Raw genomic sequence first — 16,617 nt, forward strand, 5'->3', positions numbered from 1 at the left:
TGCTATTATGGACACATTCCTATAAACATCTGGTGACTGTTTCATATTATCCACAATGTGTTTTTCGTAACTCACACAACCTTCCCCCCCACAAAACTTGAGCCCATAGTCCCTACAACTGCTTTAGAGGTTAATAATTTAGAATCAACATTGATTGTAAATGATGTGGCCTATTCTCGCTTTCTGTCTAGGAACTTTGTGCTACCTTTGAAGCTAAGGAGGAAACATACAGATGTCTGATGCAGAAGGGCCTACAGATGCTTGCAAGATGCCCAGAGTCTATGGAAACTAATGTTGAGCATGATATAAATAATCTTAAAGAAAAATGGGAATCAGTAGAGACCAAACTTAATGAAAGAAAAGTATGTTATAGAAGGAATGTGATAAATTTGTCTGCGCATTTAGGAAGCTTAAATGTTAGATTATTTTCAGTGTAGGAGAGTTTTGAGGTTCTTTAGCAAGAGTTAATGGAACCATGTAGTCTGTATAGTAAATAATGCCAAACATCCATGCCCATAAGAAAAACTGTATCAGTAAACTGTAAGGAGTAGTCCAGTGTCTCTAAAACAAAAACATCTTTTTAGAATCTATAGAATCATAGGCAACAGTTCCCTAATCCATCATTTTACCATTTGGAAATACACAGTACGCTTTAAGAGCATTGTTGATACTGTGAATATAACAGTTCTTCAGAGTGTTAAGCGAAGAGACCATGTTGCGTCTAGGGAGTCCGGAGCAACTTACTGATAAACATATGCTTTCATAGAAGTAAACATGATTTACTTCTCAGTTAAACAGTTTAATCTGATTTGGACTATATGTTTCATCTGGAAGCCATAGAAATACAAATATAAAAGGCAGAAGTGAATGAATGAATAAACCAAGAGATTTGGAGGGAGAAAAGCTTTTGGATGGATGGATGGGTTTGTTTGTTTATTTATTTATTTACTTATTTATTCATATGCATGTAGTCCTCGACTTATGGCCACAATTGATCCCAAAATTTCTGTTAAGGGAAATAGTTGTTAAGTGAGTTTTTACCCATTTTACGACCTTTCTTGCAATCATTGTTAAGTGAATCACTGCAGTTCTTAAGTTAGTAACATGGTTGCAAAGTGAATTTGGCTTCCCCATTGATTTGCTTATCTTAAGGTCGCAAAAGTTGAACACATGACCCAGGACACCACAATTGTCATAGATATGAACCGATTGCCAAGCATCCGCATTTTAATCAAGTTATCATGAGGATGCTGTGACAGTTGTAAGTGTGAAAAATGGTCATGAGTCATTTCTTTCAGTGCTGCTGTAACTTTCAATGGGCACTAAACAAATGGTTGTAAATTGAGGACTAGTGTATTAGAAATTAACAGACTGGCTCAGTAATGCCCCTTTTAGCTATAAGCATTTGGTCATGTCTGGGAGGTCCCTCTTTCACTTCTTTGCATGTGTTGTCACTTACGATATAGATAAACCTTCCTTCACAAAGTGCTTTTAAGATATTTTGGGATCACAGCTCCCAAAATTTGGAGCTATTGTGAATACAGGCAGTTTTGTTTTATGAATACTAGGAGTCACTATTTATTTGGAGGGCAAGATATCAGTGAAATGTTTTTAAAGATAAGTTACTCTGGTTCATAAGTTCTTCTGTCATTTGTGACATGGGTTCTCTAGAATAGCAGGGCAGTTATTCTTTTTGTTCAGTGTTTTGTTTTGAGCCAGCCTGGTAATTGCCTCAGGGGGAGGATCTTCATGCTGCAACAATTTGCATTTGCTGTGCAAATTATAAGGCTTAAATTATAATGTTAACTTTATCCAATGGTTTTCTGAGCCATTCTTGACATCCTTCATACAGTACTGAGCACGAGGTCCCTTTTGTGTAAATAAGATCAGAACTAGAAAACATGTGTTTCTAAATTTTTGTCTAAATGCTTCTTGGTCTTAACATTTGAACATGTAATGGTGATATTGTTTTTTGTTTTAAGAGGTCGGTATGTCACATGGGGTTAAATTTTGCTTGATCCCTATTTTTTTCCTTCTTTTTCTGCTTAACTATTGTGTTGCAATATTTTATCTAGATACTTTTTAGAACAAAATGCATGTTAGCATTAGCTTAGAAAAATTATTAGTGGGAAAAGCCAACAGCAATGGGCCTCCTCCAAATTATATTCAAGCACAACATGATTTACTATTCTGCAAAGCTTCCACTATGGTTAATTATGTAATGTTCTTACAGATCAAACTGGAAGAAGCTCTCAGCCTGGCAGTGGAATTTCACAATTCGCTACAAGATTTTATCAACTGGCTTACCCAAGCTGAGCAAACTTTGACAATGGCTTCTCGGCCAAGTCTTATTTTAGACACTGTCCTATTTCAGATTGATGAACACAAGGTATGAAAGAAAGGAGCAGAATCATAACTTTCCACCTTAAATGCATTGGGCTGAATTGTACATAAATTAGCTCATCAACATATAGCTTCTGAAGATTGGTTTAAGTAATAGCATATATTTTCTCTGCCAATATGTGAGGCAGCTTTATATTTCTAGATACTTTTCAAATTTCACTATTGCCTTTTTCCTTTGGAAGGTCTTTGCCAATGAAGTAAATGCTCATCGTGACCAGATTATCCAGCTAGACAAAACTGGAACTCATTTGAAGTACTTCAGCCAGAAACAGGATGTGGTCCTCATTAAGAATCTTCTCATTAGTGTCCAGAGCAGGTGGGAAAAAGTAGTTCAGCGCTTAGTAGAAAGAGGAAGAGCCTTGGATGATGCAAGGAAGCGTGCCAAACAGGTAACATGGCAGTGCGCCATCTCAGTTTTAATGACTATATCTCAAATCAACGCACACTTTGTCCCCAGGATTATGTATGTAAGTTTAACTGACTTTCTCAACTTGTTCGTAATCTGAAATGAGATCTAAGTGGGTATGCAGAGGTTTTTAATTCTAACTCCACAAGAGCCTGAAAGGGAAGGGGGAGGGGTGATTCAGGATCGTTTCCTACATGTAATGTTAATTGAGCATGAGTCTGATGAATGCATGTAAGGTGAGCTGAGGCATGGATGAAAGAAACCAATCATAAAAAAGTCAAGTGTTTCATTAATAGTTGGATTATTTTTAAAGAAATAAGTAAAAATGTTCTTGTCTTTGTGTGGTGAAATTGATAGTGATAGAAATATTAGTAACTGCAGGCAAATGATGGTGCAATTATGAAAAAAAACATTCCTTAGGTTTTTGTTGTTGTTTTGCAGATAGGCATACTCCCATAAAATTAGCAGGTTTCTGCCATCACCTCCCATGTTCTGACCAGAAGGCACATCCGAACCTTCTCTGAAAGATACTGAATAACTAGAAGGCCCTTCCTCCTTTTTTCTTCTCATTTTCCCCAAAGTCCAAACTAAGCGCTCAGATAAATGGTGGACTGTCTTTATCAAACTGTTCATATCGTAGCTGAAGAGATACTGCCAGAATTACTTGGTTTAAATGATCATTTCCAGCTCTCTGATTCTTACCTGCGGCCTGGCATTATCATCTGTACAATCAACCCAATGAAATAGTAGTTGAAAACACTTTTCAAGTTCACATTAGATATAGCAAGGTTTATTCATATGCATGAATGCATCATTAAGTACATTCATTATCCATCAGTGACACTTGCATTACATCAACTTTACTGGCATTAGAATATTAGAATAAGCAAGAACAAATACCTATTGTAGAATAATTTGCAAATCAAAACAACCTGTTTGAAAGAAAAACAAGCCATTCTTTTCAATATATTGTCGAGATCCATTTTTAATCCCCTGATTTTGATTATTTTTCACATTTAATATCTTGAGACTAAATGCTTATTGATAATCTATCACTGGAAAAACACAAGCTCACCTCGTAATTTTTCTGCAGTTCCATGAAGCTTGGATCAAACTTACTGAATGGTTGGATGATTCAGAAAAGACTTTAGATGCAGAACTGGAAATTGCAAATGATCCAGACAAAATCAAAATGCAGCTTGCCCAGCATAAGGTGAGTCACTAATAATGGAATGTGTAGAGCCTGTCTGATCTGTTACCTCAAGGCATCATGAGGTAATGAGCAGGAGGAGAGCGATTCATTGTTCACAACATTGGAATATTTGCTGCTATCAAATTCAGACATTGGCTGCTTTCCAGCTTATAAAAGAAATAGAAATTGAAAGGCTTCTCTGTAGAAAGCTCTATTCTTGTGGAAGGGAGCCATATGTGATCATGAAGGACCATATTAAAGGGTATTTGAGCCAATGAGTTACCCAATCTGAATTCTATACTGTCCATTTCTGTATGCAGTCAGCTTAGTCTGACAATATCTGATTTGAAAAATATTCCTATTTTTCAAATAGTGTTGGGGATGGAGAGAATTTTACTAAAGTAATTAAAACTTTATCAAAATTCTAAACAATGATTGTTGAATTTAAAGCAATCCCCACAATATTAAAACTACAAACCAAAAATATCAGATTCACTTAACAACCAGGTTACTAACTTATCAACTGTAGTGATTAACTTAACTGTAGCAAAAAAGTATCATTACCCCTGTTGGAGTCTCAATTGAGGAGGGAGACGAACAGCTGACAGGGAGCGGGAGTGTGGCTCCGTTGGCTGTGGAGGAAACTGGGGAAGAGCAAAGTCTGGCTGGGCAGAGCAGGGGAGAGATAGAACAAGGGAGAGATAGAACAAGAGGGAATTCAGAGGAAGACCCAGGCCCACCCCCTCTTCATCCTAGGGCACGCAGGGAGGAACAGAGAAGAGAGCAATGTGGGTTGCGTGGCTTACGGGGGAGAAAAAGGCCCTGATTCCTTTCATTAGGCACACCTGGGAAGAGAGTTTAAAAGAGATGCAAGATGAGAGCGGTGTTTGCAAATGTGAGTTTATCTTGTGTTGACTGTGGTTATCTGCGTTCCTGGAATCCTCCCAACCAGGTTGATTTACTGCTGTTCCTTCATGTCTGGAATTCCTTCTCTTGCCCTGCCGGATTAATTACCTCATCTTGCCTTGATTGGACTTATAGTTAAAGTTTTTCTTGATAATATTTTGGACTTGAATCTCTGCAGCCAAAGGCTTTTTCTGGGAGAGTTTTCTCCAGATCAGAAGGTAACCAGGACATTGGGGGAAAAAATTGGAGCTAATAAAGGGACTCCTACTTATTATTTGACTGTATTGCCTTTGTGACACGCCCTGGGTCATCACAGCCAGGTCATAAAAAGGGGCAAAACTCACTTAACAATGGAATTTTTGGACTCAATCGTCATAATTCAAGAACTACCTGTATAGCATTTTGAACCAACTATAGCTCTGTCTCAAATACTAGTTGTCCTGACTGCATTTACACATGTGATAACATCTACAGTGGGAGCTGCACTTTTTGCCATTTAACTTCTGAATGTAGTTAAAGGTTTTGATTGCTACCTTTAAAGCCCTGTGTTACTTAGTACTTGCAGGAGTGGGCTGCTGGGGGTTCGTAGGGGTTCAGGAGATCCTCTAGCTAAAATTCTGCACAGTTCAGAGAACCCCAAAATCCCACTCCTGGCTGGCCCCACTCACCCTGCTCCTCCCCTCCCAGGAGTCCCTACATGGCCCATTTTGGATGCAGGTAAGTGCAGGGCGCACGGAGGCTCAGGGAGGGTGAAAAAAGGGACCTCCTGGAAGTTCGGGAACGCCGGAAATGGGCCCGTTTCCGGCTTCAAGAGAGCTTCCAGAACCCGGGGAGGCCATTTTCACTCTCTAGGAGGTTTGAGTAAAGCCTCCAGAGCCCAGGGAGGGCAAAAATGCCCCCCCCCCACCAGCCGTGGTACAGGAGGCCGACTAGGCCACGCCCACCAAGCAACCAGGCAGAGAACTCTTTGCTAAAAATTTTGAAGTCCACCTCCGGAGTAACTGGATATTTTTGAGACTGCGTCTCCAGTTGGAGCCTACTCCTATTGGACGGAAAGCATGATATGAGTCCATTTCCAACAGAATGTTGATTTCAGGGGCCTTGAAGGTGAGCCCTCTCAGTGGTAACCTCTTCTTCTCAGACAGTTTGCCCCTAAGTATAAGGACGACTTCTTCCCTGTAACAGGTAGTCCTCGACTTACAATCACAATTGTGCCCAAACTTTCTGTTGTTAAGTGAGATGGTTGTTAAATGAGTTTTGCCCCATTTTACAACCTTCCTTGCCACAATTGTTGAGTGAATCATTGCAGGTGCGTAGTTAGTAACACAATTGTTAAGTGAATCTCGCTTCCCCATTGACTTTGTTTGTCAGCAGATCCCAAAGGTTGATCACAGGACCTTGGGATACAGCAACAATTATAAGTATGAACCAGTTACAAGCATCTGAATTTTGATCACATGATCATGGGGATGCTTCAAAGGCCAGTAACTGAAAAATGGTCATAAGTCACTTTTTAAGTGCCATTGCAACTTCGAATGGTCACTAAATGCACTGTTGTAAGTCAAGGACTACCTGTACTTTTCTGAAGAACAGTGAAGATGTGGTTCTTCTGCAGGGCTCTGGGGAATGAAAAGAAGGGATGATAATATGAGGAGAGTAGCAGTATGTTTTGATTCAGTTTTCTAGATAGCCCAAGGCATTTTGCAGGATTAAGTGCAAAAGTCAGCTCATAGAAGAGAACTCGAGAATTTTACAATATGTGTGTGTTTACTAGCAGAATTAATTTAATTTAAAAAGATCAACATTTCATTCTCCGTGCAAAAATAGCAGTAGCTACAATCCTAGTGAATCTGTTTATCAAATAGTTTGCCTGTGGTCTGTAGATTTCTATAATCTTCTGTTTCCTTGAAACTTCGCATTATGAAATCAACCACAAAACCATGGTTTCAGTAGTTTTAGTATTTTGCATCAAGGACATAAAAGTAGGATATATATACTCAGAATTACTTGGATTTATTCCGTGAAAGTTGCCTTTGCCAAAAGTAGAAAGAAACCAAAATTTTAAAAAATATGTCTGTCTCATATTTGTGCCAAAATAAGGCACATTCATTGCTTTCTTATCAGTTTTTGTCTCCCTTGGTATATTTAAATGTAACATAACAGAAAGTACTGTTCATGCAATCCATATCCCAGGAATTTTTAAAGAATGAGATATTTAAAAGTGCTTTAACAATTAGCAATATACTTTTGCCTACATTTCTGTACAAGATGTTTTTCTAAAACGTTATCAGGAAAAAGGAAATAGTTGAAAGTTGCTATTTTTAATTACAAACTAGAAAATAAACAATTCAAAATCATAAAATTGAAATATGAATCATGTTATACATGTGTAATATATAGAGATGGAGATCAAATTCATGTTTACAAGAAATGTATTCTACATTTTATTTCTTCTAGAGTTTAAATTAATTCAGATTTATAATTGTCCTGGCTAAGATAAGCAATCTAGAATACAGAGTTAACTCTTCTTTTTTTTTTTTTCCCTGCTTGTTCTGCAAAAACATAGTACACATTTAGGGCTCCACGACAAAAGCTCTGATGCAGCTTTGATCAAAGACTTGTATCAGATAACTCTTTTGATATTTACTGCGTAAAAGGCTCTTTGAGGTTTAAAGCATTGAATGATCAAGAAGAAGAAAGGGTTGTTAAAATCAAGCACATGCCATTTAAATATACTTTAATTCACTATGTCATTGAAACTGATCTTACAAAAGCCTCAAACTTATAATTTACAATTTGATTTAAATAATGTTTTTGTTTCTGAAAGCCTACACGAAGAGATTGATAGTGCTCTCCACCATAGTAATTTTTTCAGGAGTTCTTTGACCATATGGAGAATGCCTACAATCTTAAGAACTGTTGTGTTATTTTTAACAGCAAGAAATGGAAAGCAGTTTGCACCTTCAGAAGTCAACTAAACCAGACAGTGTTTGGCACTCATACAATTGTGATCCATTTAAATTAAAAAGAATAAGTAATAAGTTTTGTTTATGTTAATCCCAAATTGATGGGCTGTTACACCATACTGAAGTTTTGTTCTTCTGCCATTTCTATTAGATTACATCTTTTTATTGCCCAGTTAAATTCAAGTTGATTTGCAAATGTTTTAATTTTGTTGATACAAACTAAATGGTTCTGGTTTCTTGCTATCTCAATGACATTTTATGAGTTTTCTTCCCTAAATACAGCTTGCCTCAAAATTGTAGCCATTGTGATCTAATCCAAGTAGCACAAAATAAGTTTTATCCTTTAGTTTACGTGCCGTACTTGTTTCTTGTGACAGTTTTTTTCCTTCTTATTTTTTGCACAGGAGTTCCAAAAATCTCTTGGAGCTAAACATTCTGTGTATGACACCACAAACAGGAGTGGGCGCTCTTTAAAAGAAAAAACTTCCCTCACTGATGACAGCCTGAAATTGGACGATATGTTGAGCGAGCTTAGAGACAAATGGGATACGGTCTGTGGAAAATCTGTAGAAAGGTAGAACCTAAAGCTATGCATCCTGTTTAAAAGATGACCCATAAAACACAGAAATTTATTTGTTTATACCATTGGTTTTTATCTTAATTTATTGTCAATATCTGACCTTGATTAGTCTAATCTTACAAGAGGCCACTTGTAAGCACAGGATGGAGTTCTTGGCTGCAAATGCAGCCTTTGAAATGTTTAAATAAAACTGTTTAAATCTCAGCCAGCCGTAGCATATGCATATGGTTTGTTTTTATCAGTGTGATGAAATGAGATCTGTTCCTTCTCAACCAATTTCTGTGGAATGGCATAGGGATCTGTGTCTTAACAATAGGAAGTAGATGGCTACAAATGCCCATCTTTTTTTCTTTGCACATCTGTTAGGCCTGGGTATAAGGATCTTGTTTTCCTAGAGGAATGAATGTTGCCCTGATATATATACTATTCTCCTGAAACTAATATTGACAAACATACCTAAACACCAGCATCTCAATGTTGTATTAATCTATCTGAAAACAAGCATAACATTTTGTCAAAGTTGACGGAAGGTTAGGGTTGAGATTGGGGTACTGCGAGGGCATGTAGCCTCCCTGAAGATGGATAACTAGGAGGTTGTGTAGAAAGTAGGGGCTGGCATACTAACAGAAATATCATGTATTTATTCAGAGGAAGACTTAGGTAGAAGACTGCAGCAACTGTTTTGCAATCTCAAAATTGATTACTTATTCATCAGTCAGTCAAATTGGTTAGTCACCCATATCACCAGAAGTGACTCTGAAGCATACCCAACGATTCAATAAAAAACACAAATATAGAAACATCAGATGGAAAAAATATAGAAATCTAAATAAACTGCATAAAAAAACAATTACATAAACTGTTAGGCAAAGAGGGGATAGAAATGGCCACCCCAACAATGGAGCCATCTGAGCAAATCTTTGATTCTTAGGAGCTCCAGGCCTGATAAGATAACCAGGTCCTGAGGGCCTTCTGGAATGTCAAAAGGGATAATAAAGCTCCTAGTATTTCAGGACGAAGCATGCTCCATAAAGTGGGCATTATACCACCATAATGGTGCTTAATCTATAGAGCGGATAAATGTAAATCCAGCAGTTGGTTTACATAGGGCAAAGAATATCTGAATTTACTCAGTGATTCTACTGCATATCCATTGGGACATGAACGCACACATAGATGCTTCCCCCATACCGCTTGCTGCAGTTTTAGTTGGCTGTGACTACTAATAATAACATTTTTATCTGTTTACCTTTTTTACCTTCTACTTTATTAAAAAAAAATTGGTTCTTTCTTTTATTTATATAGTACTTTTCCTAATGAATGCACACAAAGGGGCTTGTTTAAATATTTGTTTTATTTACTTTCTTCAGACAAAACAAACTGGAAGAAGCTCTCCTGTTCTCTGGGCAATTTACTGATGCTCTTCAGGCTCTCATAGATTGGCTTTACAAAGTGGAACCACAACTGGCCGAAGATCAGCCTGTGCATGGAGACATTGATTTAGTGATGAATTTAATAGATAATCACAAAGTAATGACCATATTACAGTAATGTTTGTATTCTTTTTAAGTCTGCTCTACTAATTGTTTTGATTGGGTGACTGATATCAACATAGATTGTAAGAAAGACTTATGAAACTAATACACTAAAACCCTACATTGTAGTTTTTTAAAAAAAAATCATAGGAAAAACTGGAGATTTGGTTGGCTTGAAAATTTGTTTGGGAATCTGTGCTACTTTATTAAACTAAGTTATTTTAACTGACTATTTCAAGATGTTTGCAGCTTGTGTCTTGTAAATTACCTCTGTGGGTATGGCAATATTCTCTTGACCTCAAATAATATAAGGAAGTTTTATTTTTGAAAAAGTAAATAATGATAGTTATTAGTAATGTTGGGATTTGGCCTAGCTTACTTCCAATTCACAGAGCTTGTTCCCTGTCCTCCTTGATAGGACCATGAAAACAAAATTAAAAGTGTCCAGTGTAGATTAGCATTGCATTTGGATCCTGAATTGTCTAATTATAATTGGTTGAAAAATAGTTTAATAAACCATAGGATTTAGTTGCTTTCAACAAGCCATATTAATGAGTAATTACATTAGATTGCAGTAGCATAGTAGACTTCAGTTAATGAACCAACAAACATTTCCAACCCTCAGTGGTCCTACAGACCAGAGAACTCCTAAAAACATTCCCAATAGAAGAACCCATTTTCTAAATGAGGTTTGAATATATCCATTCTGATTTTTATTGTAGAATGCACATAGAAAGCTACTGATTAATGCAAAGCAAGAAGAAATAAACTGTAAAGAATAAATGCAATGGATGGAATAGAAGATAATTTTAATAAAATTTTGAAATGAAAATGTTTTGCCCAATTTATCTTTAAAAAAAATTAACAAAATGCAATTTATGCTTTTAAAAAAACTAGCTGTGACCGAGAGGGTTCTTTACATAGAAAAGAAGTCATGTTGCATGTAAGTCATAAAGGTGCTCAATAGTGTTTAACACTTTTTTTTTTAATTTCCTTTGCTCAGGGCTTCCAAAAGGAACTGGGGAAAAGGACCAGTAGTGTTCAGGCCCTGAAACGTTCTGCTCGAGAGCTAATCGAAGGTAGCCGTGATGATTCCTCTTGGGTTAAGGTTCAAATGCAGGAGCTTGGTACTCGGTGGGAGACTGTGTGTACTCTCTCTGTCTCCAAGCAAACTCGACTAGAACAGGCCCTTCATCAGGTGAGAAACAAATGCATTGCTCTGAATTCCATCTATGTAAGGAATCATAATTACTTGAGCCACATGTGATATCAAGGCAGGAGATTTTTTTAAAAAAACTTTTAAACAGAATTATTTAATGAACAAGCCATTGCGGTTTGTTTTCATTTATTAATCCCATTCATATATTATCCCATCTAATGGTCTGCAGGAGCTCTGATTTTCCAGAAATTTTTCCAGTCTTGTTCAAAGTGTCCGGAAATGTTAGGAACTGAAAACAATTTGGACAGAAGTGGCAGACTTACTTATACAGAACAAATTGAATTTTCAAGCAATTTTTCTGGTTCTCAACCTCACACCATTTATACATAACTATAATTATATATATTGAGATGGATGGATGGGTTTAAATGATAACTATTAAATGTCTCCACCACTTGCTCCAAAGTGTACAGGTAGTCCTTGACTCCTATATTACAATCATAACTGAGCCGGAAATTACTGTTGAAAGTTGTGCCAGTCATTAAGCTGATGACCATGTGACCCCACTTGATTCTGCAACCTTTTTTGCAACATTCGTTAAGTGAATCAGTGCAGGTTATTAAGTACTTTTTGGCAGAAACTAGAAGTAAATGCTGGTTTCTGACAAAAAAAAACGTTATATATCACAGTCATGATTTTGGGATGCTGCAGATGGCTATATATGTGGACCAGCTATTGAGATCATGTGACCACAGAGGGAGGGTTGCCCCCCCCCCCATCAGAGCGTGGGTCATAAGTAGCCTTGGGGATGTCCATCATAAATGCAAACATTTGATATAAAATTGGTTGTAAAGTGAGAACTATCTGTGCATGCATGTTTGGGAAGACTCTTGTTTTCCCTGTTTGTTCAGGACTTTGAAAAACTATTATAATTTGAAAAACTAAGGCTTGTACAGGACCTAAGTAAAAGGAAAAAGGGAACTCTATCATCAGAAATTACCTTCTCAGTGGTGTAGTGTTGCTTTCAACTCTCAGAGAAAAAATAGGATCTAAATGCGGCTTTAATTAACTTCCCCCTTTCCTCCTACAGACTAACTGATGTTCATTAGCATGGCTCCAGCTCATAGACTTAAGCATTGTTTTTGTAATCTATAGGCAAGATAGCAAATTGCTAATACAACTGTCATGTGTGGCATAAATCTTAACATTTAAAAGCATTCATAAACAGATTTTTCAGGGTTTTTTTTTCCTTTAAAAAGGTTTTATATTTTATAGTGAAAGATAGCAAGGGGTTTTAAATCAGATTTCTTACTTGAAAGTTAATATGACTTCATTGCTGAATGATAAGTAACTGCTATTTTGGGCCCAATGTTTTCATACATATTTGTTCTTTCTTTTCTTGACTCACACACACACACACCCCTCCATTTGTGCAGGCAGAGGAATTCCACTCAGTTGTCCATGTGCTTCTGGAATGGCTGGCTGAAGCTGAACAGACCCTGCGTTTCCATGGGATCCTACCAGATGATGAAGAGGCCCTGCGTATGCTAATAGATCAGCATAGAGTGAGTTGGATCATGGACTAGTTCTCAAAATTAGATTTATAGAAATGTGACAATAAAATGAAAGCACTCCTGGCTTATTTATATCTAGCAAAGAAAAGATGTTTTCTGTCCTAGAAATGAGGTCTTACGAAGCAGAGCAGTTGCTCCAGAATGAAGTCCTCTGTTTATTTAACTGATGCTTTTGATAATACCGTAAATGTAAATTCAACTGGCATATCCTCAGTGTGCTATCACAAGTCCTTAATTATTTAATGGAGGTGTTGTTATTAGGCAGCAGCGCATTTTATCATTCTTACAGATAAAGTAAAGCTTGGAAGGGGCCATTGGTTCATCGATTCCAACTCCCTGCCCATTACAGGATTCTACTACCTCAGCATCCCCAATGAAAGGCCATTGAGCCCTTTTTTTTAAATACTTCCAGAGGCATCTGCTTCACTGTTGATCAGGGAATTGTTAAATAGCTTTGATTGAGTGACTGAGTATTATCAAGGTGGTGTCAACTCCTAAATTTTTCTCCATGGTGATCTGTCTTTAGGCTCGTCCTTCAGGCATTCCACTCCTCAGCTTGCAATAGATTACCTTATGCCAACCGGCTTGAAATTTTGGACCTAGACAACATAGAACTACGCTGTCTACGGTCTGACTAAAGCTTAGTACACAAAATTGTTTGCTACAATGTCCTCTCTGTCAAGGACTACTTCAGCTTCAACCACAATAACACATGGGCAAACAATAGATACAAACTCAAAGTAAACTGCTCCAAACTCGATTGCAGAAAATACAGCTTCAGCAACAGAGTGGTCAATGCCTGGAACTCACTACCTGACTCTGTTGTTAAATCCTCAAACCCCCCAAACTTTAACCTGAAACTGTCTGCCGTGGACCTCACTCCATTCCTAAGAGGTCTGTAAGGGGGTGTGCATAAGCACAACAGTGTGCCTACTGTCCCTGTCCTACTGTTCCCATTTATTCATTTATTCGTACTCATTTATTATGTATATACTTATACCTGTTTATACTTACATGTTTATGTGTTATGTTCATACTTAAACTTATTTTCTCATACATGCTTGACAAACTAAACTAAATAAAATAAAATATTGCAACCGTGGTTAATCTTGAGGCAGTTGTCCTCTTATTCTCTTTGGCTTTCTTGAGCATTGCAGCTCAAGCCCTCCTTTTTTTCCCCTGCTTCTTTTGGAAACCAGCTCATCAAAAGCAGGCGGATATTCTCAGGTTTCACCTTTCCAATCTTCTCCCACCAATCTTTCTTTCTTTCCAAGTATTCTTTTTGATCCGCCTCCTTTCCCATCTCCCAATGGGCTTATAGAAATGCCCCCCACTCTCGTGGCTCAAAGGTTTTAACCACTAAGGCAAAGATTGTGGGATTTCCTTTCTCCCTAAACAAATCTCGACTTTGCTGCCCATGACTTCCCAGCCATGCTGTCTTGTCCTCGAAAACATTATAAATTGTCCTGGTGCCTGGGACTTGTGCATTGGATGAATGAGGATTTGCCTAAATGCAGCATGTGCTGCAATGAATGCGGAAAAACTGAGGCCTGCCCTTGGATTTTATCCTAGGATACAGGAATGTTCAGTAAAACAACTGTGTTACTTATGGAAGTATAATGCATGGATAATACTGCTTTTTAAAAGAGCAGCTGAAAAATATTGTTTCATACCATTAAAATGCCAGTGGTATATGATTTTCTATGTTTTTCAAGCTGCAGCTAAAGGGAACTGGGTGATAGTCTATCTTAACCCTACTAGCCTCATGAGGATAAATCGGAAATTTTGTCTTGTCTCAGAACTTATTCTGACTGAAAAGGGATTCAAGACCTCACAACAATCACCCCTTGTGTTGTGCACTATAAGCATCTCTTCTCTGTGTTCTTTTCTGTCCAGTAGTAAGGAAATACTCCAAAAGGGCCCCCAAAGCCTGCAAGATTAAACCTGTTTCTGCTATTATTTGTTTCCACAAAATAATGGCAGAAAATAAAGATACATTCTGTCCTGTTTATTCAGATTCTTAATGAGTATTTTAATAAAGTAGATAGTAACTACTTTATTATAGTATTTTAACAAAGTAGATAGTAACTAGCTGAAATTTGTTTTCCTGAATAATCAAGAACAAGCAGTAAGATCTGAATAGTACTGTATTATGAAGGGTGTGTCTCTTTTGAATGGCACCATGCTCAAAGTACATAAGGATATATATCTTTCTTTAAGGTTGTAGCAATTATTAGTTTGTCCACTTTATTCCAATATTAATGATTTGCACACTGAAATATGTTCCTCGCTATTATTTGATTTTTTACTTCAGTTGTTTCATATCTGCAACGGTTCAACTCTTATTTCAGAACTTTTATTTTAGAATGCTGGACTGCAATTTCCTTCTGCACCTATTCTGCCAATGCTTCATGTGATTCAGTTTAACATTCACCTCTTTGACCTTGCCAGCAAAGTCTAAAATTACTTGAGTTTTCCCTTTGAATTGTTACCAACATCTGACGGAAATCACTGTTTCTGACTTAGGAATTCATGAAGAAACTGGATGAAAAAAAGATTGAGCTTAGTAAAGCCACAGATATGGGAGAGGCCATCCTGGCTATTTGCCATCCAGATTCCATCACTACCATCAAGCACTGGATAACCATTATCCGAGCAAGATTTGAAGAGGTCAGTCCAATTCAAGCAGTCCTATGTGGTCACAGTCAAGTCAGTCCTTGACAGCCAGCAATTAGCAAGGCCGTGTTTATGAGGACATGTTCCAACTGTTGAGAGCAAAATGTTTATCATACCCATGCTGTCTTGTATACGAGACCTTGCTTTAGACTTTTTTATGGTTATGTTATGAGAAAGAAAGAAATTGAGTAGAACAGAAACATGTATTCATTTACATTTGTGTCAGTTTCTCACCCCACCTCTTAGAAAATGGGATTTGAACTTAAATCATAGCTTTCAGACAGGAATGGACAACTCGAATATTTCCAAATATTGTTGCCCTCTAATTGGCACAGGAAATGCAGTTCTGACATTTAGAGGACTCTGTGGTATTCATCCCTGCTTTAAATTGATGACACAACAGGAAACAATCATAAGTTATTTGCAATAATCACATTAAGTCATAGCTGAGCTTGTTTCTTGAGCAGCCACTGAAACATCTAAAGCACATGAAAGTTCCATTATAATTAAAAGTTATATAGTGATGGCCCCTTAAGAATCGGCCATCACCTCTGTTCCTTCAGACCCTGAAGATTTCTTGCGAGGCAGGAGTGGAGGGCAAAAACCCTGGGTTAACTGTGTGGATGAACAACAACAATAATATGGAAATCATAACAGATTGCTGTTCCTCCTTTTTTAAGGTGGCAGCATGGGCAAAGCAACATCAGCAAAGATTGGCAGGGGCCCTCGCTGCTCTTATTGCTAACCAGGAGTTATTGGAAGCATTATTGTCCTGGCTGCAGTGGGCGGAGACAACGCTGACTGAAAAAGACAAAGAAGTCATTCCTCAGGAGATTGACGATGTCAAGGCACTCATAGCAGAGCATCAGGTAAGAGAACCATGGCTCTCTCCCCAAGCTCTTTCTCAGCATGGGTATGGGTAGCAAGCAGGCTAGAAATTTACAAAACTGAAAATCCTACATTGCTCACATATCTGACAAAAACATACACATTCCTTAAATGTTGTGCATCTGTTTGTTGCACTGTGTGAGTTTCATGTGTAAAGCAAAGCGGTAGCACAGAGAACAAAAAAAGTTATTTAAAATGACATTGGCAAGAAAACATGTCAATAGCACATGACTCGAGTTTTGTGTCCTTGCAGAGGACAAACTAAGCCAGTCTTTTAACAGTGCAGTAGGTTGTAGCTTGAGGGCCTAAAAGTCTTGGACACAAAATAAAAC

The 16,617-nt window shown here is 37.6% G+C and overlaps 1 protein-coding gene across 11 annotated transcripts in view; it reads left to right on the forward strand.

The window, feature by feature from the left end:
* Window positions 1–16,617, forward strand: part of DST (dystonin) — a 333,471-nt gene that overhangs the window by 287,911 nt on the left and 28,943 nt on the right. For all 11 annotated transcript variants that reach the window (XM_087916037.1, XM_087916029.1, XM_087916044.1 and 8 more), the window contains 10 exons: window positions 192–362; window positions 2,234–2,389; window positions 2,586–2,792; window positions 3,903–4,022; window positions 8,278–8,447; window positions 9,824–9,983; window positions 10,992–11,186; window positions 12,584–12,712; window positions 15,248–15,391; window positions 16,078–16,266. In XM_087916037.1, the coding sequence (XP_087772163.1) occupies window positions 192–362; window positions 2,234–2,389; window positions 2,586–2,792; window positions 3,903–4,022; window positions 8,278–8,447; window positions 9,824–9,983; window positions 10,992–11,186; window positions 12,584–12,712; window positions 15,248–15,391; window positions 16,078–16,266 (1,641 nt within the window). The remainder of the gene's footprint in view (window positions 1–191; window positions 363–2,233; window positions 2,390–2,585; window positions 2,793–3,902; window positions 4,023–8,277; window positions 8,448–9,823; window positions 9,984–10,991; window positions 11,187–12,583; window positions 12,713–15,247; window positions 15,392–16,077; window positions 16,267–16,617) is intronic.

Source organism: Pseudonaja textilis, chromosome 1 (genome assembly GCF_049901715.1).
Source record: "Pseudonaja textilis isolate UNSWEBS1 chromosome 1, rPseTex1.2, whole genome shotgun sequence".
Lineage (NCBI taxonomy): Eukaryota > Metazoa > Chordata > Lepidosauria > Squamata > Elapidae > Pseudonaja > Pseudonaja textilis.